The sequence below is a fragment of the Heptranchias perlo genome, chromosome 11, assembly GCF_035084215.1.
Source record: "Heptranchias perlo isolate sHepPer1 chromosome 11, sHepPer1.hap1, whole genome shotgun sequence".
Taxonomy (NCBI): Eukaryota; Metazoa; Chordata; class Chondrichthyes; order Hexanchiformes; family Hexanchidae; genus Heptranchias; species Heptranchias perlo.
In genome coordinates, this window is record NC_090335.1 from 31,612,531 (window position 1) to 31,638,997 (window position 26,467).

The 26,467-nt window shown below is 42.2% G+C and overlaps 1 protein-coding gene across 13 annotated transcripts in view; it reads left to right on the forward strand.

The window, feature by feature from the left end:
- Positions 1 to 26,467, forward strand: part of dmd (dystrophin) — a 1,591,310-nt gene that overhangs the window by 1,342,708 nt on the left and 222,135 nt on the right. For all 13 annotated transcript variants that reach the window (XM_067992781.1, XM_067992785.1, XM_067992782.1 and 10 more), the window contains one exon: positions 17,078 to 17,267. In XM_067992781.1, coding sequence (XP_067848882.1) covers positions 17,078 to 17,267 — 190 coding nt within the window. The remainder of the gene's footprint in view (positions 1 to 17,077; positions 17,268 to 26,467) is intronic.

A 26,467-nucleotide genomic window follows, 5' to 3' on the forward strand; every position in this document is an offset into this window, starting at 1 on the left:
CAATTTTCTATCCATTACTTTAAGTGGGCCGAAAACAGGGCAGACTGCATAACGGACATGCTATTGTCCACAACCCAATATTTGCATGTACTGCTGTGTGCCAAGAGTGTGAAGCAGAAATTTTAACATTAAATCAAAATTAGCATTATAATGTATTCATATCATAACCCAAATTTTAACAGGGAGGGAGAGCTGAGCGTGGGGCCAGTGGGGGTGAGCGTGAGGCTCTTCCTATCTCACCGAAGTGAGGCACAGGCCATTTTAACTCACGGGCCTCATTTAAATAAGTTAGACCCGACTCCCGCCCGAACCCAACATCAATGCCACGGCAGGAGGCCGCCGCTAGGGACCCATTGTTGAAAAAGGTAAGCCTATAGGGGCAGGAGTTTTGGAGGGAGGGAAGGAGGCGCTAGATTTCATTGTGAAGTCCAGAGGAGCACTCCTGCTCCTCCTGGCCCATGCCCATAAAGGAAATATTTTCAAAAAATATTAACTTACCTTTCCGACCCTCTTTTCCACCTGCTAATTCTTGGCGCCCGTAGTAGTTTGCGATCACTCAAAACATGTTGAAATGACGTTGGAGTATGAATGACGTCATCAGAATCTGACCTTTGTGTCTCAATTCGATCCTTGCCCACCTGGGGCAAGAGCCTGAGACGCTGCCCGAATTGCGCTGGCAAAAATGGTGAGAGACGTGGACAGAGTGTGGACGCAGTGAATATCACTCTGCCAAGATTTTACCCCCCACCACACGCCTCGGGAAGTGGGGGCGGGTGGGGTTAAAATTGGGGCTTTTGTACCTAAGATGAGAAATAGTATCAGGTCCATATGCACAAGTTCATTTTTTTTGTTGGATCTCATGTATCTCTCACAAACTTACAAAATAAGTAAAATACTCGAGGGGCAACTGTGGCATTTTATTTTTATGCCACTTGTGAAGAAGACTTTTGTATCTCATGGCTTTTGAGCAACTGGAATTACCCAGTGAGTATCCTTACAAACGCATAAAGCAACTTAGATAGCAAGAGGAACCAGGGAATTGTGAAAAGCAGAATTTAACGTATGAATAAACTTGCTTCGGTACAGCAGCTTATTGCATCCTCAGGACATCCCAAAGCAGTTTACAACCATTTGGAATAGACACAAGGGAAGCTCTACAGATGCAGCAACACTTAAGTAGATTTTGGAAGGGTTTTTAATAATGGCCCAGAAATTGCTCTGAGCAGCAAACCAACGATGCCTGCCACTACTTAGATTTGAACTCACCCACTAAGTTATCACGGTCCTTTTGGCAGCAATTTACTTCAAACGCGAGTTCAAAAAACTGCAGCATTCTTTCCCTGGCTCTGTGAGCGGGGAAAGGATCTCTCTGTCCCCTCCAGCAGTCAGCTTGAAGCAAGCCCCACTGTGAGAACCAGGAAGTAAGTCTCATTCACAAACCACGCAAAGAACCAGGAAGTATCAGATAAGATTAGTAAATGTACTATAAAATCACATAGAGAAAGCAAAATAAAGAGAGGGTGAGATTAAAATATTGAGCTAAAAGAGAGAAAGAAAAAATAAAAAAATTAAAATTTTAAATTTTTTATTTAAAAAAATGTTAAATGTCCAAAAACTATTAAAATCAGGAGTAATGAGACTCCACATTTTTAAAAGTTAAATTTCAGTGCCAGTGAGGTTGTTTGGCAGTCATTATTACTTAACATGCCATTAAAAGTTAGTTTAGACCTGATATAACTCAGCTTACCTTTTTACTAGAGAGATTAGTTAGTTTCCAGCTCGGCAGGAGAACAAGTTTGCTCTGCTCCACTGATTCCTGCCTGCGATATCCCTTTAACGCGAAGCTGTCAGATCAGCAGGGAATCAGGAAGAGCACGTTCCGGATTTCTGGTTTTGACTGCGTATGTGCGGTTGCCGGAACTTGCTCTTTGATTTGGCCATTAATAATGGTGAGCGCTGTTAGACTTACCGTTATTTTACGAGCAATTTCCGGCCCTATGTTTACTTTGGCTTTTTAGTGCAGTGTTCATGTTAAGGCATTTTTAAAATATTTTTGAAATTTTTTAGGGAAGTACTAATTTGTATGAAAAATTTTGGTAGCCACTCCTGATCACTTCTTATAATGAGTTTGCTTTTAAAGAATCTTCATTTCATGGTAGAGGTGGTACAGAATGAAAGAAGGTATGCCAGGGAGGAAGGCAAGCCCCAGATCATTCTGCAGCTCTTGACTCAGCTTATGCCTATTGTGGAGAACAACTGCTTCAGCTTGCTGCAGATCAGCCAGACAAAGCTTTGTCCTCTGCAGCAACCTTGCAACATAAGGAGAGATGGTTGACAAGATCGCCACCTTTAATTAGTATGTCTTGTGGCTCAGTCCCAGCTAGCACTGCAATATCTGGTATTGTACTCGCCACATGTCCTACAAAAAGATGGCTGATGCGTTTGGTCAGTATGGCCAAAAGAAAGAAAGACTTGCATTTATATAGCGCCTTCCACGACCTCAGGACATCCCAAAGCCCTTTACAGACAATGAAGTACAGCAGTGAAGACCAGTACTTTTATCTCCTTTCCCACTGAACACCATAATGCAAATGCCCAATGTCACCCACACACAGGTACAATTCTAAAAGTGCAGGGAGTACTGATTTTGGCAATGTGTCCTGCTTGAAGCCCTTGGAAGATGTGAGTGTGGCAAGGCTTTTACTGCATGTTACACCTCTACCCTGTGCCCTATTGAGATATGGGCCTATTGGCCTGATAGCGCGATTACATTTTCTGAAAGTTGTATGTTCAAAGCAACCTGCATGCCTCAGATGACAAAAGACAGTGACCCAGAATTTGTTCTAGCAGGGCAACAAACGGGGTCCGCCGTTAGTTAGACTTGCCGTTGCCTGTTTAATCTTGATGATATTTTGTGCCGCAAGTTGCTGACAGTGTCACAACGAGGGCAACCGGGCGTCAGGGATCAGAGTGGACAGGGTGGGCAACTGTGTATCTGCTTAACCAATCAGATTGAAGGATTGTGAAATTAACAGCACAAGGACTGAGAAGGAAGTGTAAATTAGAGTGGGTGAATTCAATGTCAAATCAAGTACAGAAAGAGAAATAAAGAGAGGGAAAGAAAGATTGGATTAAGAGAGAGAGACAAAGGAAAAGTAAAAAAAAGTTAATTAAATTTTATTTTAAAATCTCCAACAACAATTAAAACCTGAAGGAATGAGACTCCACACTTGTAATAGTTAATTTTCAGTGCCAGAGAGGCTGAATGGCAGTTTTAACACTTATCACATCGTTAAAAGGGAACTTAGATTGAACTGACTTGACTTAACTTTCTCTGGCGAGTTTAGTTCGTGTCTACTGTGCAAATACAGGAACTTCACGCTGCTCAATGCATTTCAATGGTGAAACAGAGTGAGATGCAGTTTTCGCGAAGCTAACGACGGAGCATCGCATTGTGGACAGCAACTTTTGGATACCCGCGTTTGACCGCGCATCTACCCTCGCCTGAAGTTGCTGTAGCATTTACGCATAAATAATGGAGAACGCCATTAGCCTCACCATTCTTTTGACAGCAAATTCTGGCCCAATATCTTTTTTTGTAATATTATTAAGCCATTTGAAATGTGTTTCATTCTGCTAATTTACATTTCCTGTGGACAACAAATACTAGTTTTCTAGTTTTTGAGTAGTTGAGTTTATTTAAAGAAAATGCTCGACTCCTGGAAAGACTCAGAAAGATTGTACTCATGAGTTTTTTCCTCGTATTTGTCAGCTTAAATTTGCTTCCATGTGTCATTTATTTTTTAATCAACAAATGGCTACCCTGTGAACCGAGGCAACAAGAAGCAGGAGATAATTCCTGTGCTCGTTTTTGGAACATTAAAGAAATGCCCCAGATGACATGGAATACTTGACAACAAGTCAATGCACTTTGACTTCAACAACATTGACTTGAAATAACATTTTATTTCATAAGAATCATGAAATGTTTCCCACTGAGAGGGCAGCACACTATTATAATAAAATTCTCATTTTAGGTCACTGTTGAAGTCAAGAGAATACAGACTCTGGGGGTGATTTTAACCCCCAAGAACAGCTGGGTTGGGGTGGGTGGGAGTTGAAAATAGTTGTTTTTTGGGTCGCGACCGCAACCCGGCTTTACTTCCGGGTTTAACTTGGGCGCCTAAAAGTACAGGCTTCCCACTGGGAATGCAAAGTCCGAAAATTTTGCAGTTGCGATCCAAAAAAACAACTATTTTTAACTCCAACCCGTCCCCAACCCATCCGTTCTTGGGGATAAAAATCACCCCCTCCGACTCTAGTACTCCTCAGCATGCCTCATTTCTGGGAGCAGTGGAATTCTCAAACTCAGTACAGGACAACACAATCAGCAGAGGGCAGCCATTTGTGAATTATATCTAAGATCAAACACAAAAGATCAGTTTAAACTTACTTTTTTTGGAAGGAACTGTCTTCTACTAGAATAGAGTTCACAGCTGTGATTATTGTGAGCTTTCCCTGGAGTGTTCCTATAAACTGTTTGTTTCTAGAGATGCAAGGCTCCCTACTGCTCTCCATATGTCAAAATATATTTGTGTGTTGCCTAATTGACTCAGTCTTTAAATCTGATGGTTCCTTGCTTGTGGGCATCAATTGAGAAATGTGACGTAATTGAATTAATTGCCAGGAATCTTGTCCTTGTAATTTTATTTCGTCAGATTGTGACAGTCTAGTCAATGTGTCATGGAGAAAAATAAATACTGCCATGGACTATTTGCTAAATCTTGACCCAGGATACAACAAAATTCATTTCTATATACTAAAATACTCGCAGACATTCTTATATCTTTTCATAATCAATAAATCCAAAGTAGCAGTATCCCAAAGTTATCACCTCCAAATTCTCAAAACTTTTCTCTTCCAACCACTCACCACTCTGCCCTAACTACTCCCCACAACTTCTCATTTGCCCAGTCCCCTAGACTAGTTCCACACCACCTTACAAATGTTATAAAACCAGCAACCCATTCCTAAGCACCGTGCTTTCTCCCTTATCCTCCACACTTCCTTTATACAACGTGATGGGAGATCGACTAGTATTTATATAAGGAACCTTACAACACCAGGTTATAGATATAACCTGGTGTTGTAAGATTCCTTACATTTGTCAACCCCAGTCCATCACCGGCATCTCCACATCACAGTATTTATATAATTCACAGTCCTCGCTGCCTGAGGTATCACGATGTGATTGCATCCACAATGTGGATTAACATTGTCAGGTATCGTATTTGACACTTTACTAAGAAAACAACCTTCAACCTATGTGGTCCAATTTGCATATATCCTGTCTGACACATTTCTGGGTTGCTGATGCAGAGAAATTAACACCTGACTATGTTCTGTTCATATATGTAAAATATTATAAAGTCTTTCAGTCACCCATCAGTAATAGTTTATCTATTTCTGTTCAAATTTAAACAAATTCAATATCTGTACACATTCATATGGTCCAAGCCAATTCTGCATGTGCACAAGCAACTGCTTTCTTCAAAGGCAAGCAAAAAGCCGTTCATTTAGATTCTAATAGATCAATATCAAACCCCACAGTAAAACGGGATTTTAACAAGCATCTGCCTCAGTGGCAGGCGATATCTGTAGCTTGGTTTACACAGATATAGCTGATTCTGATTCATTCTGTATTCACAGCCAGCTGAAATTAAATTGTGTAATTTGAATTCAATCCAAATCTGAGAATGTCAGTGATATCTCAGCTAGCCCATTCTATGAGTTTATTTGGTCTCTTTTTCTATTCAGTCTGTACAAGTGGGCAGTGAGACCAGTTTAACAGGCCCACAGTATCTGCCCCAGACATTGTGACCATCTCCAGTGACATGAACACAATATACTTGTATCACCCTATAATTGGATTCCTGCTCAGATTATGCTGTCTGGATCACTTCCATGTAATCACAGGGGAAACACAAATGAGATACTGTATGTAAATTTGGTTTAATCATTTTAGACAATCTTTGCAATGCTGCCAGCTTATTCATTGAATAGAATCATTTTCTCTGACAGATAGATACTGGGAGTGCCTCTCTGATATTCGGCCTTTATTACACTTATGTGCAAATCTGAAAATATAGATCCAGCTTGGATGAAGGTATTCAATGCAATAAGCAGTGTGTTTGTTATAGAATTGCCAGCAAACCTTGCAGTTTGCAACTCTAAAAGCCACCTCACAGCTTGAATATTGCAGGAATAAATAAAAGATTAGCCCAAAGCTGCTGCTATAGGCTTTGGCTAAGCATTTAGATAAATTTCAGCTTTCATTTCAAATTTTTTGAATCTCAGTTATACTTTTTTTGTATTATGTAATGTAATGTAGGTTTTGGGTGAATTTTGTATGAATTATGTAATTTCTATGGGATGAATACTCTTCCACGTTTTGACGCCCATTGTCAGTATCAAGTGCTTCACAGGTCTGGTATAGCATAAGCAGATGTAGAATAAAGCTCCCTCTATTTTGCCTCAACAACGTACCTTAGTCACGATTTCAGAAGAACACCCACAGCATACTTATGGGCTAAGTGAGATTATCAATTTAGTATTAATTTGCATGGAAAATGGGGGCGTTTTGTGTAGTGGACTTATGCTTGCTAGAACCTGGGTTCAGATTACTGAAACCGATTTCATATAGAAACTTTAATATAACGGAAGCAGAGCTCCATCATTTCATATCATAAAAATGTCTATTATCTCTTTTTTTTTCTTTGAAATCTTGGATCATTATAATGCAGACTTCAGCTGGTGATCTCTCATGGGGAAGCTCATTATTACTATAGTCTGAGGGCTGCAGTCTGAACTGAAGCCCGTATAGCCTTTGAATTCTGGCTAATCAAATTATCGATCCTTTGAAGAAAAATAGATATCTTATTTGTACAGTCCAATCATGGGGACTACTTTCCATTTCTGACAAGTGTCAAAAATTTTGAGCTCACGGATATTTTCATTATTACCAATGGCCGGGGCATCAAAACAAACTTTGTTTTTAGGAATCCAGTTGCCTGTTGCTTGAATCACAAGCAATACCTGGATAAAACAGACGATGGGTGTCAGGTGTTCATAAACATGGAATACCGTACCTCAGCCAATGTGTCTCTAATATGATTCGGTTGACATCTCTCTGTCCAGAGGCCTGTTGAATATTTATTGCAAGCTTTTTGCCATACCTTCAGTTCAGTTTAAGTTGTGTCTAAGGTGATGTCTGAGCTCTGAGTGGGTAGCACTCTCGACTCTGAGTCAGAAGGTTGTGGGTTCAAGTTCCACTCCAGAGATTTGAGCACAAAATCTAGGATGACACTTCAGTGCAGTACTATGGGAGTGCTGCACTGTCGGAGGTGCTGTCTTTTGGATGAGATGTTGAACCGAGGCTCTGTCTGCCCTCTCGGGTGGACATAAAAGATCCCCTGCACTATTTTGAAGAAGAGCACAAGAGTTCTCCCCGATGTCCTGGTCAATATTTATCCCTCAACCAACATCGCTAAAACAGATTATCTGGTCATTATCACATTGCTTTTGTGGGACCTTGCTGTACGCAAGTTGGCTGCCATGTTTCTTACAGTGCAACAGTGTCTACACTTCAAAAGTACTTCACTGGCTGTAAATTGCTTTGGGACATCCTGAGGTCACGAAAGGCACTATATAAATGCAAGTCTTTCTTTTTCTTTCTGTGGTGAAAAGCAGGAATGTTTTCTTCACCTATGTTATCTCATGCTAGGAGTTTGAATTTATTAGACTGCAATTAGAATTTGATAGCCTCTGAAGAAGATATTTTAAACTTATAGTCAGAATCAATCTTTGCTGTTTCAGGAGTAATCTCGTATTATTTGCTTATTGTAATCCTAATTATAAATAAATTGAATTTGTAGTTTAAGGCTGAATTATTTTGGTTGCATATTGGGCAATCTGTGCAACCTCCGGTGAGAGATATCTTGGTAAAATGGGTAATTATTGATCCTGTGGCACACTACTCTCATTTATAGGGTTGTAAGTTTCAGATTTCAGGGGATGTGGGTCCACTTATGGACACTACAGTTCACTATAAAGACAAATAAAGAGAGTAGTGAGTGAGTCCAAACTGTAACACTTACTAGTGGTACAAAGATGAGACTATCATCCCATCAGCCTGGACTGAGTTCAAACCCAGACTAAGCTAGTCTATTCGACCACTCAGTCCTTCCACCCAAAGTTTCACTTAAAAATTCTGTTTACTAAGTGACAAAGGACTAATGACTTGGATACAAACTGGTACAAGATCATAAGAGCCTCAAGTAAATACCTACCACTTGCACTCATGAGATCCAATACATTACCCAGCACTAGATGCACAATCTAGTCAGGTAGATCTAGTGCCCAATCCAAATTTCGTTGATATACTACTTTGGCAAACTGACTGACTGACTAAAATATTTTTGAAGAGACACTGTCTTCATTGAAAAGTATTTCACAAATCATTTTGTTTGCTTGACAAATACTCGAATATGTAATTTGTATCAAATTGCATGTGGCAATCTAGTAGTAGGCACGCATCAGAATTCCATTCAAGATCCTGGCTATCTTGTGAAAGGGCAAGATTATGAATCTAAATAATGGCTGTCAAGTACAAGGATATGCACCTGATCCCTAGAGATCCTGCAGTATGTGCAGAAGTCTTGGAAAGAATTGCATTCACCTACACAGCAACCCAAGATATGGGTCGTTTTGACATTTGGACATATGGGAAAAGGGCAATTCTTGGGACTGACAAATTGGGCAGTTTATTTCTGGATACAGCCATTGACAATATTCTACCCACCCCCTGGCCTAGATTAGATAGTAGCAAATTTTATTTTCAAAAACATGTGCCTGGCTTGGTCTCTTCAAATAGTAACTTTCTTAAAGAATATCTGCATGTCATTTTTGTTGCGATGATGTTCACTTACTGTAAGTTTTACCAACACCCTGTTTTACAAAACTGCCCAACTAAAATATTTATTTAAATACAAACTGTCTTTGCTGAAAAGTGTATGGTGAACCTATTTTGCTTGTTCTCCAAAACATTACAACATGTTACAATTTATGCCAAATTGCATGAAACGTCGTTGTGAACTCACACATCATTGCAAGAAAAAGAATATAGAACAGTTCCAGCTGTTCTCCCTCCCGAAGATAAGGATGGCGCCTACACATGCTCTTTATTACAGTTTCGTTTTTCTCCCCCAACACCTTTACTTATGTAAATGGCTAGAGGACAATTTTCAAAAGTAGACCATGGTCTCTTATAACATGTAACCTGGGTCCTTTGCCATATTTGGGTGAGCATAGGAAATTAAACCCAATTACTGGGGAATATGTAGGATGCCCATACATTTTCTGTCATCTTAGATGGCAGAAAATACCAAACTACTAGAGGAATGCATAAAATAAAACTGCTGTCCAGATAAAATAATATGCAAAAGCAGAAAGACATAGGCCCGGAATTTCCTCAGAACTGTTCCTGCATGGCCACAAATGTGGCGGAAATACTTTGCACTCGTAAATGGGGTTTCCGGTGTACTTCCGGCAAAGTTACAGCGGTGCAGTGGAAGCAGCGTTGAGGAAATTCCGGGCCATAGGCAAGATCGTATACAGCACAGTACTCCTATAACAAAACCAGAATCAGACCATATGGAAGAGCTTAATTTTCTCTTTCCATCGTATACAGTCCGTAAACTTTTAGGATTAGATATTACACTTAAAACGATCACACATGTTCAAGCAGCCTGGTATGTTTCTTGCCAGAACCTAAAGCAATGAAAATTACACATATTTTGTACTATTTCCTTTTTAAAGTTCAAGCAAAGTCCTTGAAGATGGTATCATCCATCAGCTTAATCACATTAAGCATAAAAACAACTATGATTTTGCCCTGTGACAATAATGCCAAATCTAAACCACACTTACAGTGGATCTCCATTTACTTAGCAATTATAGGAACAAAAGGCTATCTGAATCCAGTAGTTAATCCACAGGCACTGGAACATCCACCTGCGCTATCATGGTTGGTGCATCAGTTACAAACAGCATTCCAGTCTGAGAGGCCAGTCACAAAATTGCCATTTAAAATACAGGTAATGAGTTGCCACAAATGAGTTTGGTTAATGAGTTACTACAAAAACACTTGGTTAATCAGTTGGCACAAATGAGTTTAGTTAAGTATAACCTTTAATTTGATTAATCCTAGGCCAGAGATGCCTGGTGCTCTAAAACCGACAAATCATTTCCGCAAAGCCATTACAGTTTTCCATTGGTGCATTCAGAGTCCATCATAGGGTTATCACAACTTTAAAACGATATATATACATCCAACAGGACAAAAAAAATCTATTTTTGTTTCACCATAGACCAGATTATGCTCTGGTGCATACCTACCACTGGACTGCAAAGAAGTTTAATCAAGCCAGCTTGAATTGTCACTTGTCCCTAATAAAGGGTTAACATTTTTCAAAGAAATAATTTCTCCACCATGATTAAGTAATGTTGATTGGTCTTAATTCAGAATTTTAGTGTGGAGCTGAGTTTCTCTCTGTTCCATTGGGGACCAACTGATTTGTGGCAAAAAGAAACTGCAGAACTCAATTTTGTGTTATAACTGTTCACTATAATGCAAAATTACAAACAATATAAAATCAATAGGTGTAACATTAGTCTTTATTTTGAGAGTAGACATACCATATTGAATGCACGGGACACAGCAAAGGCTACAGGCCCTGACAACATCCCTAACCAAACTGTTCCAGTACAGCCACAACACTGGCATCTACCCAACAACGTGGAAAATTACCCAATAATGTCCTGTCCACAACAAGCAGGATAAATCCAACATGGCCCATTACGACCCCACCTGCTTACTCCCAATCATCAAGAAAGTGACAGAAGGGGCTCGATATTGCCAGGGCTGCGGGTTCGAGGCGGCGGGGGCTATTGGGCGCGTGGGTAACGCGCCAGTGAAATCAGTCTGCCCCTTGTGCGATCGCAGCCTAATTGGATCCACTTACCAGGTTCCCCACTGCTGAGCGTCGGGCGGACTGCGCATGCGCAGTAAGCTCTGTCAGCTGGAGGAGCTCTATTTAAAGGGGCAGTCCCCCACTGACAGATGCTGCAACAAATAGGGAAACTTACAGCATGGAGCAGCCCACGGGGAAGGCTGCTCCCAGTTTAATGATGCCTCACTCCAGGTGTCATTAGATGGGGTGAGGAGGAGGGGGAGGACAGAGATCTTCCCCCCGGCGGGCGGGAGGAAGCGGCCTGCCTCTGCCACCAGGAAGGCCTGGCTCGAGGTGGCAGAGGAGGTCACCTGCAGCACCAACATATCGTGCACCTGCATACAGTGCAGGAGGCGCTGCAATGGCCTAAGTAGGTCAGCCAAAGTGAGTACACTTACTCATTCCCCTACACTCCGTCTGCCACATCACTGCGCCCACCCCACATCTCCTTCTGCACTGCCAACACTACTCTGTCACATCACCCCTCACACCCACTCAACCCTCATCCTCATCTTACCTGCACCTACTCACCTCGCCAGTACTCATCCCGCCACTACCACTCAACCCAATCCTCATACAATCTCATGGCTCTATCTCATACTCACCCTCTGATGCATCTCTTTCACGGTCAGCCTCACTCAACCTGCCACTACCTGTGCTGCAGCCACAGGGCATGCATCACATATGTGCAGTAGGAAGCGTAAGGCAAACGTGTTGTGAGCATGAAGGGGATGCACAAGGGTGTTTGAGGGTTTGTCATGGTTTTTACTTGTATTTAATTTCTGACCAACTCACATCACATATATTGTCACCACTTCTGCCACGTCTTTGCGAATCTTGTCTGGTTTGTGCAATAATGCCCGTTCCTGAGGATCACAATGAAGACCCACACCTGATGCCACCCATTGTGTCACTGCAGAGTGGGTGTAGGTGTATTTGCAGGGCTCTTTTGTGCAGACGACTGAGAGACGTCGGCGATGTCCCCGGTGGCACCCTGGAAGAATGCGGAGGAGAAGTTGTTGAGGGCAGTGGTGATTTTGACAGCGACAGGTAAGAAGATGGTGCTCGGGCCAGCCGGGAGCAGCTTGGCATGAAGGAGGCTACAGATGTCCACGACTACATGTCGAGTGACTCTGAGCCTCCATGTGCACTGCTGCTCAGAGAGGTCCAGGAAGCTGAGCCTCGGTCTATGGACCCTGTGGCGAGGGTAGTGCCCTCTGCGACGCATCTCTCTCTGCGGTTGCCCTCCCTCCTGCTGTACAGGTGGATGTTTCACAGCACTGTGTTGTGGAGCTCCACGTGTCGGAGGTGGACGGCTTGGCCGGCGAGGCTGGTGATGCTGTTCGCCCTCTGAGGAGGTCATGACTGCAGCTATGGTGGCCCCCATCCGGAAGATGAACATCTGAGGGGGTCCGCAAGGTAGGTACATGTCTCTGGACCCCCAGGTAAGTGTGCAAGTTGGTGCATTTGATTGTCAGGAGGAGGGTGGTGGAGGCCAAACTTTATCCCAAGTGACAGAGTGGTCTCCTGCAATGAGTGAGGGTCACCCCCTCCCCCACCCCCCCCCACCTGTCAAATGGACCTTTGCAGCTGCCACAGGCTGATAGCTGCAACACGTTCATTTAAACTGGGAGTGTTTCCCCCAGTATGGGAAACAGTCCCAGTTGTTTCTAAAATCTCACCCCTCCTGATATATTCCCTGAATCAGGTCTGTTAATGACCTGAAATAGCAATGTAAATAGTCTCAAGTGGCACCCCGCTGGCTTTAATTGCCTGCGGGAGTCCCACACGCGGGGGCTGTGCGCGCACGTCGGCGCGTCTGTGGGGAACCCGGAAGTGGGCGGGTGGGAGCCGGGCTTCCGACCCGCTCCGGGAATCCCCGATTTTTGGAGCACCCCCGCCTGGAACGCACCCGATAGCGGGTGCTAAAATGGAGGCCAATGTGTCGTCGACAGTGCTATCAAGCGGCACCTGCTCACCAATGCTTAGTTTGGGTTCTGCCAGGGCCACTCAGCTGCAGACCTCATTACTGCCTTGGTCCAAACATGGACAAAATAGCTGAATTCCAGATGTGAGGTGAGAGTGACTGCCCTTGACATTAAGGCAGTGCCCAGTGTAGCACCAAGGAGTCCTAGTAAAATTGAAGTCATTGGGGATCCGGGGGAACACTCTCCAATGGTTGTGATTGTTGGAGGCCAATCATCTCAGCCCCAGGACATCGCTGCAGGAGTTTCCCAGGGCATCATCCTAGGCCCAACCATCTTCAGCTACTTCATCAATAACCTTCCCTCCATCATAGGGTAAAAAGTGAGGCTGTTTACTGATGTTCAGCTCCATTCACAATTCCTCATCTCGCAAGCAGCAAGACCTGGACAACATCCAGGCAATGATCATCTCCAATAAGGGAGAGCCTAACTACTTCCCCTTGACATTCAGTGGCATTACCTTCACTGAATCTCCCCATCAATATCCTGGGAGTCACCATTGACCAGAAATTCAACTGGACCAGTCACATAAAAGCATGGCTGTCACAGCAGGTCAGAGCTTGGGTGTTCTGCGGTGAGTGGCTCAACTCCTGATTCTCCAAAGCCTCTGCACCACCTACACGGCACAAGTAATGGGTGTGGTGGAATACTCTCCACTTACCTGGATGGGTGCAGCTGCAATAACACTCAAGAAACTCCACACCATCCAGGACAAAGCAATCCACTTGATCGGCACCCCATCCACGAGCTTAAACATCCACTCCCACCATCACTGGCGCACTGTGGCTGCAGTGTGTACTATCTGCAGGATGCACTTTATCAAGTCACCAAGGCTTCTTTGGCAGCACCTCCCAAACCCACCACCACCTAGAAGGACAAGAGCAGGAGGTTCAGGAGAGCACAGTCATCTCCAAGTTACACACCATCCTGACTTGGACATATATCGCCGCTCCTTCGTTGTCACTGGGTCAAATTTCTGGAAACTCCCTTCCTAACAGCATTGTGGGAATACATTCACCACATGGACTGCAGTGGTTCAAGAAGAAGGTTCACCATCACCTTTGGTATTTTGTTCAGTTCTGTGTAACATTACTGGGTTCCCAGTAATTCTGATAATGATGATCTGGTCTAAAGCAATTATGGCTATCCAAATCATAGAATCATAAAATGGTTACAGCACAGAAGGAGGCCATTTGGCCCTTTGAGCCCCATGCCAGCTCTTTGTAAGAACAATCCTGTTAGTCCTATTCCCACGCTCTTTCTCTGTAGCCCTGCAAATTTTTTCCCTTCAAGTATTTATCCAATTCCTTTTTGAAAGCCACGATTGAATCTGCTTCCACCACCCTTTCAGGCAGCGCATTCCAGATCATAACTGCGTAAAAATGTTTTTCCTCATGTCGCCTCTAGTTCTTTTGCCAATCACCTTAAATCTGTGTCCTCTGGTTTTCGACCTTTCTGCCAATGGGATCAGATTCTCTTTATTTACTTTATCTAAAGCCTTCATGATTTTGAACACTTCTATCAAATCTCCTCTTAACCTCTTTGCTCTAAGGAGAACAACCCCAGGCTTTTCCAGTGTAGCCAATATTTTATAGATACAGCTAGGATGAAGATAGAATTGCTGAAAAAAAAAACACAGCTTACATTCTGAGAAGGCAATTTGAGCTTGAATATTGCAGGTATAAACACTGGATCATGTTTTTCTCTTGTGGAATAGCCATGACTTGAAAGTGAGGATAACACATTGTGATCGTGACTTTGGGCCTGAAATTGCTGGTACCCCACTCTGCTGCTAACAGTGCAGTGGGTCAGGACTTTCGCCCATCAATCTGCTGAGGCCTTGATTCCGTCCCAAGTCCTGGCTCAGGGCTATTTGCATGGTGGGCGTGTCCTTACCATTTCCAGCAATACTGGAACATCCATCCCAGCGAACTGGGTTTGAACAAAATTTACAATGGCGCCGTGCTGCTCTAGGACCATTCTGGCCGAAGAAGCTTCAAAACTTTTCTTTTTAAAAATGAATTTAATTTAAAATCACTTTTCCTATGGCAGTTGGCCTGTCTGTGATCGATTGCTATTAGGAAACTGGGTTTTGCTTCAGATATGGGCCCACTTCTGCCAGGTTCTGTCACACATCATGCAAGTGTAGCTAACATTGGGGACATTGGAGGCAGAACTGATGACATTTCTGATGGATGATATCATCTGCCAATCCCACCTCTTTTGATGACATCTGTACAGAGGGGGAGAAAGACTCAAGAAGCATCTGCACCCACTTCCCGCAGAACCAGCTGGCATTAAATAAAAAGAGTTGGGGCCCGGCAGAACTATGTCTCTGAGCAAGAGAAAAAGAATTCATTGGCAACGAGCTGTGAAATTTGTTTTGTGTAAACCAGCAGAAGAGTTTTCACCTTAAAGGTAAAAATGGAATCAGTACTAACAAGACCAGGATTCAGCTGAACACTGTTGCAGTTAATATTTCTTGACCATAAAGGTAGAAGGTGAATGGACTCTACAATCAAAACTTGAAGAGTAGAATTGGGGTGGGAGAGCGAGAAAGAGAGAGAGAAATTGGATGATTTTGCCAGTGGAAAGATGTGCATGTTGCATTCAAATAACTCATCCAGAAGGTGATCCAAGGGTAAAAAGGGAATCAGTACCAATGAGATCAGTATTCAGCTAAACTGTTCTGCAGTCAATATTCCAATGTAAGAGCATTCTTTTAATACTTCCAATGGTCAATTCTCTGCCTGCCTTCATCGTAAGAAATTGGTGAAGGGAGAAGATTTTCTTTCTTGTTGAATGCTTTTACAATTTCACTAGAAATAGCAAACTAGAAAATATTTATGAAGTCTACTTCACCGACCTTTAACATACAGAGCATGGCCTCAATTCCAGCTCAGAATGATGGGATGAAAGTAAGTTCTCTCTGGTGGCTACAAAACTCCTATGTATAATGAGCTTTTCTCATCCCTACTGAGTCAGTGCACATCTACAGCATAAAACAACCTATAACCCTGAAGACATTGATGTCACTTTCCTTTTCACATTATGACCGTGAATTTCCTCTGAGCTGCTCCCACTCCACCATCATAACTTCACTGGAAGTGTGGCTGAAATATCGCTTCCGCACATAAACGGAGTTTCCGCCGCACTTCCGGCAAAATTGCGTCGGCAGGGTGGGAGCAGCTCCGAGGAAGTTCCCGGCCTATACCATGTACAGCATGAATTGCAAAAGGTTCATAGGATACTTTCGTACATCCTTAAATTCCAGATGTGTTTATTATTCTCCAAAGAAAATGAAAGTGGAATTGACGAGACAATAATAGTGTACAAAGACTGAGGATGTGAACGATTAAGCTCTTCTGCCTCCCAATTAACACTCAGCAGGAAAATTGCACCCAGTATTATTATCTGAAAGTCATTGTACATCACCTTCAGCAGTTAGTGAGAAATCCCATTTAAATCAATAGAAAAACACTGAGGCTTGTTCTTTGAAGACCCTCTTGTTGTTTCATTTCACATCTTTGAGCTGATGAACATTTTACACAAAAAGGCACAAAGATGTATTTAATCAGATCTACTTGTACATGTAAACTATTCTAACCAATTTTTGAGGAAATTCCAATTTATTCCTGGTTGTAAAAACTGGAATTTCCAAATTTGTTATGTGTAACCCTGGATCGAAGTCACTTTTCTGTAAGTCACAAGCTTTTGCATATAATAGGACTCCATTATATTCCCTGGTATGGCCCCAAAACTCATATAAGCCACCTTAGGCATTTTTTACATGTCTTAAATATGTCAAGTGTAATTACTTTCCACTGACTTAAACCTAATTAAGGGACTAATATGTGTGATGATAAATTCCCTAGATATTTAAATTTGTGACAGTCGCTAACTCATTCTTATAATTCTCCGCTGAAGGTGTTACAGAGTTCATAATTGGACACAAAGCAGTGTTCATAAAATGGCTATGCTAATGAAGATTGCTAATGCGTGTGAAAATAAATGGTTCCACAGGGCCAGTGAGAGGGAGGCTGCGCTGGAAGCAGCCCTCAGATTGCTGCAGCAGTTCTATCTGGATTTGGACAAATTCCGGGCTTGGCTTACAGAAGCAGAGACCACTGCCAATGTCTTGCAGGATGCCACCTACAAAGAGAGACTATTGGACGACACCCAGCTGGTTCGCGAGCTGACAAAACAGTGGCAGGTACATGTGGTGGTGTGTTTCTAATATGCTTGCAGTTCATTAATAATAACATTGTTCTTGTCAGTACCAGCAGACTGATTATCAAAGATGAGATTTGGTCGCCTAAGGTCCATATTATTTTACCGATACTTCAGCTTTGGTTAATAACAGGAGGTAAACTCATGGTAAATGCAGTAAGTCTGTGGTTAAACCATTTTTAAAATATCAATAAGCTTATGGGGTCTTTTATCTGGGCTGAACACTGTCTTCAGCATCTTATAAGCTCTCTCTTTTCAGATGATTTAAACTGTTTTGTGAAATATGCTTTCCACAGAGAAATAATTAAATGTATCATCTTTCCATCATTCTACAGAAACTAAGATCTAGTTGTGTGAAATGGATAAGTAATTTACTGTACAATGCGTGATTCCTTGATTGTGAAACCTCAGAAACAGTGCCTTTATTAGGAAACCTGCTAAATCTTTGGATTTGAGGTTAATGGTGCTATTTGCCTGAATGGATATATTAGATTTCGTTGTTACAAAATAGCATATATTTTATAAAGAATCCAGTAATTTGATCAGCATATTAGAGATTCCTGGAAGCATCCTGTTTTGTAAGGTTGCCAGCTACAAAGAGAGACTATTGGACGATGTTAATGTGTTAATGCTGGAAGCCATTATAAGCTAAGAGCATGTTTGAAACTGTGTCCCCCACATTCGCAGATAATCATTTGCTATGGGATAAAGTTTTATTCCTTTTTTGATGATATTAGATAATATCAAAATACCAAGCAAACATGCCGATTTGAAAAGTCAGAGAGGGAACAGGCTTATAGTTTTTCGAGAATCATTTTGAAGAGTAGGTTCATGAGAAAACCAGAATCGGCTCAGCTTTCAATACAAAGTGATACAACCAGTTCTTAAATGTGTTGTAGGTGAAATAATTGTTATTGAACTAATACAGTCCGTTTGTTGGCGAGCAGGGTGGAACTGCTGCTAATTTGTTCTCTCTTCTGCTAATTTGTTCTCTCTTCTGTCAGCAAGGCACATTATCTCCAGTTGATACTTAAAATGGTGTATTGAAAAAGACTGACCAGGTTAGATGAAGTGCTAAGGGCGATAGCATATAGTACCAGCAAGGTTCAAAAGAGTTGGAAAGGTAATGAGATGAATCAAGAAGTGTTGATTGGATGATACCAAGCTCGAGTTTTGAAAGCCTGTAGATTACAAAAGAAAGGGCAGACTGGGAAAAGTGAGGAGTAATACAGCCTTGAGGTCTTGAGAAGAATAAGTTAAAGTAAGAAACAGTGCAGTGACTCTTCATGTCAATGTAATGAGAATTCAGAGAGAAGGAAGAGTTTGCAGAATGGCTTATTTGAAGCAAGTTCAGAGGACCTCTGACCATAGCATCAATGGAATAGAGATAAGTAAATTTGCAATTGAGAGAAAGGTTGGAGGCTAATGGTGAGGGCAAAATCACCGAGCAGATGAGAAGCATTTTCTTGTATAATGTCCAGAGGTTCAAGAGCATCCCTAGATATGGAAGTTGCACTGAATCGTTGGGCAGACTTTAGCTTTATTGAAAGTTAAGAAATGTTGAAGGGAAAAACCGTGTTTGGCATAAAAAGGCAATGGCGGAGATGTAGGGATGCCATTTGAGGTCAGAGAAGGTTAAGGAACAACCAATATCACTAGATGATTAGAACAATCAAAGAAAGAGGTTATTGTTTGAATGTACAAGTGACATGAAAAAATTATGGTTTTGAAGATTTGAAAGAAACAACATTTGCTTTGCCTTGTTGAGGGGTATGGAAGAGATGACGATGTAGTGATTCAACCATTGCAATCCTGGAGGAATGGAAGTGTGTGCTCTGAGGGTATGCAGTTTGATGAAAATCAATAAATAGCTTGTGGAACCATCAGAAAGAGTAGATAGATTTGGATGATGAATGGAGGTGGTCATTTCATATGGAGAAGCAACAGAAAGGGAGAGCAAACATAGAACTCTTGAGTTAATGGAAAAGGCATCAAATTCATGCTAAGTACCATTTTATTCACATCCATCATTACACCACTAAACTTCTTTCCTCATACTTGAGCCTGGAGAGTAATTCTCTGCAGGCTATTCCACCATCAAAGCATTATAGATTAACCTTAACCTTTCCTCACTTATTGCCCACATGTGAACTTTCCAGCAGGAGTCACTGGACCGAGAGCAGGAGCAGAAGCCCTGACTGATTTTTCCTCTATCTAGCTCAGAGGCAGTGTGGCCAGTTATAGCTGTATCACCAAGCTGGCTGAAATCAGTTAACTCAGCAATGACCAATGATTGAACTGGAGAATTTCCTAGATTGTAAAGCTCATTCCCATACTGGGCAGTGCGCTTACTAAATGAGCCATCAGGGGAGCCATTTTGCCAATATAGTACAGAAGTCAAAATAATTCCACTATTATTCAAATTCCTTCATGGCCTCACCGAATAATTCAAATTCTTTCATGGTCTCACCGATCCCTATCTCTGTAACCTTCTCCAGCTTTATAACCCCCTCCCAAACCCTCCATACCTTTGATCCTGACCCCCCCCTCCACTACCACCATTGGCAGCTGTGACCTCAGCCACCTAGACCCCACACTTTGGCGTTCTCTCCTTAAACCCCTCCAACTCTCCTCTTTTAAGACCCTTCTTAAAATCTACGTCATTGACTTTCTAATATCTCCTTCTTGGGCCCGGCAACTCTTTTTTGATTATGCCTCTGTGAAGCAGTTTGGATATTTTTCTCTGCTGACTGCACTGAATAGATATGTTCTTACTCTCAGCGTTACTGTTTAAGTACAGATATTTCTTTGTAATCGTAACATATAAAGTATAAAAAATTAGTTAAAAACATGTCTGTTGCACCAAATTATTAAAGGGGAAAAGTCTTCAAAATTCCTCTGCAGCTAAACAACGAGGTTAAATTTATGTAACAAATAAGACTGCAGCTGCCATTCTTACAAAGGGAGCTTTTTACTCTTATCATCAGTGCATCTGCATTGGGGTAATTGAGATTGTGGTGACAGCTACGGATTCATGATAACCAGCTGAGTATGTAAAATCATATGTAGTCTGACACGGTGTAACTAGTGGGCTTCCTGTGGAATGCCTTTAGGCTATCTAGCTCTTGAAATAAGACTCAAGAGAGAGAACAAAAATTACAGGTCTATCCAAGATGACCTTAGTTTAGTTTTATACACAGCGCCAGTAACGTACGGTAGAATAGTCTACAGTTCCTATACTGTTATTTTTCATTACAAAAGAAAGGTTTTAGTAAACAAGCTCTAAAATGAAAAGAAAATCTGTTTCTCCTGAAGGCACAGCTCATGTAGTAACTGAATATATCCCACCACTCTGTTGCAAACCTGCTTTTGTTTTCTCAACCAGATGTGTTACTAAATCTAGAAATAACAACTAGTTCCGAAATTTCTTGCCATCTGGTGTTTAGACGAAGAAAATCTAATGACTAATGTCAATTATGAACAAAATTTATTATTTAGTTGTAGTTTCCATGATTTCTTGGCATCATGTAAACACAAGCAGACAGTTTTTTGATGACGGATTTCAATGCCTAGTTTATCGAACAGTTTTCCAAATTTGACAAGGTTGTTAGTGGTTCTGAATCTGGTTACTCATGGAGCCTGGCAGTGATCGGTGTTAGGGTCATTGCTGTTCACAATCTTTATTAATGATCTAGATGAAGATGGTGGAGGAACTGGCTGCAAGTTCGCAGATGATACAAAGATTTGTATGGGTGTTAGAACCTTAGATGAGAAAAATAGGTTGTCGGCGGCTTTAGAGGCAAATAGGAGAATTGGCAGATGGCGAATAATATAGATAAATATGTGACATGCACATGGGTAGAGCTAACACCAAGCATGTGTATACCATTCAGGATTGAAAACGTAAGACTGTTGAGCGGGAGAAAGATTTAGGTGTTACAGTACATAAATCTATTAAGGTTCATGACTCGTGCTGCAAAGTTACAGCAAAAGGTAATAGTGTAAAAAAAAACACAATACTGATCTTGTATAAGACATTAGTTAGTTTTTGTACCCTCACATGGTTGGTGCTATAGAAGCTTTGGAAAAGGTTCAGAAGATTGATACCTAGTTTAAAGGATGTTAGTTATCACGACAGACTTAGAGAGCTGGGGGTTTTTTTACACTTATAAAGTGCAGAATTTTAGAATGAATTGTGATTATTAAAATAATGACAGGATTACATTTGATCCATATGGATAGCCTATTTCAGTTAGATTAGATAGGACATGGGTCCATTCATACAAGTTACCTAAGCATGTAACTCAATTAGATGTCAAGGGTTTTTTCTTTTCGCAGAGTTGTCAACATTTGTAACAAGTTGCCGGCTCATGCAATGAGTGCAGATTCACTACAAGCATTCAACAGGAGATTACATGGCTACTTGTGGTGTATGTGGGGGTGGGGTGTGTCCATCATTTTCATATGTTTGTAGGCATTGTGACTTTGATGTCCAGCCAGCGAATAAACCCCCTTTAAATATTCCATCACATTGTCCAATGACTTGTCAGTAGTAAGAGAAAAATAGTCAAGAAACTAGCCAGCAGCAAATTTGTTGCCACACAACTAGGGCACTCTGAATATTTTCAAGTACGTCCATAACTGTCAGAATTTTCAAGAGTAATCTTTACAATTTAGTACACCCAGTGCAGAGCTTTGCACAATGGAAGTGTATATCTGGAATTTGGGTGCAAAGGTCTACAAACCTGATTCACAGCATGCACTATTTTCACGCAGGTTGTGAATCAGCTACACCATACCTCTGCCTCTGAATTCCCAATATGTGCTCCTATTTGCGTGAAGCTCTGTGCTGGGTGCACTAAGTTATAAAATGTACCCCTAGAGTACTTAGGGAGAAGCTCGATGCATATGTTCAGTTTGCATCATTTTCTAAACTAATTATTTGGGAGGGGAGAGCTAATCCAAATAGTACTTTTGTAGTCTTGCAAAACAAAGATGGCTCTTATGACGACTTTATTAACCTAACCAAATAAAATCCTTTTCACTGAGCATGATTGCGCTGTGGCCAAGTTGGCACCAATTGTGTTGAACTGTAGATAGAAGGGTGGCAGTAGGAAGAAGCCATTTCCCCTTGTATTCTCCTTCAGTAGTTGTGTTCTGAATGCCCAAAATGGTTACCCCCTCAATTTTATGAATAAAGTTTTATTCTAGTGATATCCAGATAGTGTGCTATGCCAATTACCTTATCCTGCACATCAATGCCAGATGCCCAGGAAGCTGCCATGATGTCTTCATCATGTGATAATCCACCACCCCAGCCCTCGTGACTCAGAGCCATGTATCAGGATGGTTGCCAGTGGGAATCAGGACTATTTGCTGTAGTCATGGCTGATGACTCCAATAAGGCTTCGGCAGACAAAGAGGAACAATAGGTACAATGAGGCTGATGCCGCTACAATAATTGTCATAGAGCAGTCTATAGGAATTCTCAAGTTCTGTTTTAGAAGCTTGGATAAATCTGATGGAGCCCTGCAATGCAGCCCAATAAGAGTCTCAAGAATCATAGCAGCTTGCTGTGTTCTGATTATATCATAATAAAGAAAGACTTCTTGCTTCTGGAAGTTGAAGGTGATGATAATGAAGAAGGGGTGGAAAGCCCTCCCTCCCCACAGCACAAGGAGAATGCACAGGAAGGAGAAGACGAGGAACAGGACAGCCAGCACCTAGTGAAAGGACGGTATACCTGATAGCGCAGTGCTTTCAATAAATAAAGGTTAACTCGCCACATAAAGCTACTTCCCACCTGCCTGTACTCCCCTCACATCTCCACAAAGGCCCTTGTTGACCTGTAGCTCATGTAGAAACGTGGGCCATCTGTTTGTGCCATTCTGTCCTTTAATCATTTTCAATCTTTTTCAGAATGTTTGAAACAATAAGAATGTTAGAAAAGTGGGATTGAAAGTTTAAGGACACACAGTAAGGTCTGGATTTTCTGCTGCTGAAAGCTCATTATATTGGCATTAATTAGGCAGTTAGTAAAGGAAAATAGGCAGCAGTTCTGTCAAACCTGTGCCACCTTTGCTCCATGGCAATGTTTTGGTTGGGGGGGGGTGGTTGTAGACCCCCTTCCCCCACTGTTTGGTTGGTGGACACCCCACCCCATGACATTTCCTGATGTTTGGTTGTGAAAAATTTGCCCCTTCAGGGTCTACATTATGACCCAGGTCTAGACCCTTAGGGGAGCTCCACTTTCACCATTTGGCAGGCCAGTACACCTGGTTTCACCTGCATACCGGCTACCAGTGATCCACCTGGTACTGAGAGGCCAAGAACATGGTAAGTGCTGGAGTTGGGAGCGCTTGCCTCTGGCCCTGCCCATTTTTACACCAATGGCCTTATTTTAGGCGGTTGGAATCTCTGCCCCTTACAAGGCTATCAAGAAACACCCGTGCAAAGCCAGGACCTGGATATGCCAGAGCTGCTTCAGAAGAGCCACAGATTTTTGGACACAACATCTTTTCATAAACTCATGGATTTTGTTGTCCTATTTTTTCACTTGGCAAGAATGGGATTGTGTTTGATCACATAGCATTTGAAGCTAATGGGATTAATTGCTTAATAGTTTTCATGCCATTGTTATTTTCTATGTCAGAACTCTTTTTGTGCCCTGAAATGAAAAATTTTCTGAGGTGAATTCGTACTGTTCTAATTTGCTGTCCTGTGCTTGTGATATGCATTTGTACAGGCTTTTTTATAGGTTAGCTGTTAGTTTGTTGTAATAAGAAAATTGAATACGCTCAATTTGGATAAAGGTTAATGAATGTTAATCGAGTAAGCAGGTTCACTTTTTTGCAGATGAAATAGCACAATTGCCGAGCTTAGGTATTCAATTCTTTCTGTGAGTGTAGGCGTGCCATAAATAGGATCTGTAGCATTCTCCCAAAGCCACAAATTTCTAACCTTATTGATATTACATTCTTTAGAAGATTGCTATGGGGCCACTCAAAAGTGCCATCATTTTCACCACAGCACAGTGTGCTCTGTGAATGGAAAGGAACGAATGTACCATGTACTTTTTCCTATACTAGCGGATCTCCAGTGAGAATAACAATACACATATAGAAATGATGCTCTCAGTCCGTACCACATTTTCAACAATGATTGTTAAATGCACCACACAACTGTCCATACATTTCACATCTCTTCACAGCCTCTCAAATCTTTCTGACCTGATCAATCTGTTATGATATATGCCTGGATGTTCAAACTAATCTACAGAATCGTGGAGATGTTGGACATTGAATGCACTGACTGATCTGGAGGTTTCTCTGTTACGGCGGATGGTGTAGATGTTCATGGTGCCGCCACCTACTTCAGTTAGTGCTACATTGAGTCAAATCCCTCTTGGATATAGGCACTGAGAATGGCAATAGATTCTGTAGTGAACCCTGCCATCTGTCTCAGATCCTCTGAGATGATCCTCAGTGGCTCCATGTGAACATGATGCTCATTCATAAGAACATAAGAAACAGGAGCAGGAGTAGGCCAATCGGCCCCTCGAGCCTGCTCCGCCATTCAATAAGATCATGGCTGATCTGATCCTAACCTCAAATTTCAATTCATGTCTAATTTCCTGCCTGCTCCCCGTAACCCCTAATTCAGCATCCTTTTTTAGAGCTGAACCCCAAAGAACTGAATCCACAGGGTCTGGAGCCAGGTGCTGACTTCTGTGGAGCCTCCACTCCCCACTGTCAGCTCCCACATTCACCGCTGACTCCTCTAACATCTTCTTGTACTGTGTCTCGCCCATTTAAAAACCCTAATCAGAACAGCGTTTCAGGTGCTAATGAGAGACAATGGATAGATGACATTATGGGTGAGGATGTGACTGGTTGGGCAGTGGTAGAAGGCGGTTCAACTCTTTCTTCCTGCTCCTCCTCCTCAGTGGTATCTTGCTTTGGGTTAAATAGAAGAAAAGATGTTACAATTTTATGTGGCTACCGGTGCAGTTCCTCTTCAGTTTTTGAAGGGACATGATCATGCTTTTTACCAGTGTGTTTGTGCTTCAGTATTATTATACAGACAAGCTGCGGATGGTCCAGACAATCCTGCAGCTGCCACTGGCCCTCCCTATATCTCCATCCCGGCAGGTTCAGCATCATGGCTCCCCAGAATCTCTCAGGCTTCTTCCTCATGAGGGGTCAGAGGCCTATTATGGAGAGGATCACCACCCATGACCTGAGATTCCCAGCGATAATGAGACACCTTCTCTTGTGTGAGAGAGAGGAGAAGACATGTGTGTTGCAGTGAAGACTGAGCAAAGTCTTCTGTTAAAAAAGTTTGATACGCAATATTATAAGAGAGACAATAAGCAAGAAAGGATAGATTTGATGAGCTAGGGAGGTTTGCTTATGTACGGCACACTGTCAGGGAGGTGCATGTATAGGTAGCAGGTTAAGCAGGATGGGAGAACGGGTCAGAGTTTAAACGTACCATCCTAGAGCACCATGGGGATAATGAATGAAAGAGTGCCATGTATATCAAGACACTCCAACTAAGGATTGGGGAGGCAGGTAGCTTACCTTGGCTGCTCTGATGAGGTTATTAAACTTCTTCCAGCACCGCAAAGGAGCCCCGGGGCAAGGCATTCACTGCCACAGCCACCTCCCTCCATAGAGCGCTGATCACATTTTTGGCTGGTCTTTGGCCCCCGACTCCAAACAGCCCAGACCGATTGCTCCACATCTCTGTAAGGAGGACATCTGGCCTGAATGCCTGATATTTGCTGCTCATTTCTTCAATCAGGCTGCCATCCTTCTCACCCACGTTGTCCACCTCCTCCAGCGTTGCCACTTCCCCTTTACCCAGCAGCAGGTTTTATTTCCTGCTGCTGCACCAGGCCTCTGCCTCTCCCAGTTCCATTTTCTGCTACCCCACCTTCCTCACCAGCTGTTCAGGGTTCTTTTGGGGCCCAGCTCCCCCCTTTGCAGGAGCTTTCCAGCCCCAACCACTGCAAGATTTGTCCAACCTGCACACCTCTCCATATGTTAATCACCTGCCCCTACAGTTTAGGGCAGGGTGAGGGCTGGGATGTCATGGCAAGCAGAAGTCCCAATCTCTCCGGCCTAACTTCCAGTGATACAACAACAACATCGGAATTTTGAAGCTCTAGAATCCAAAATA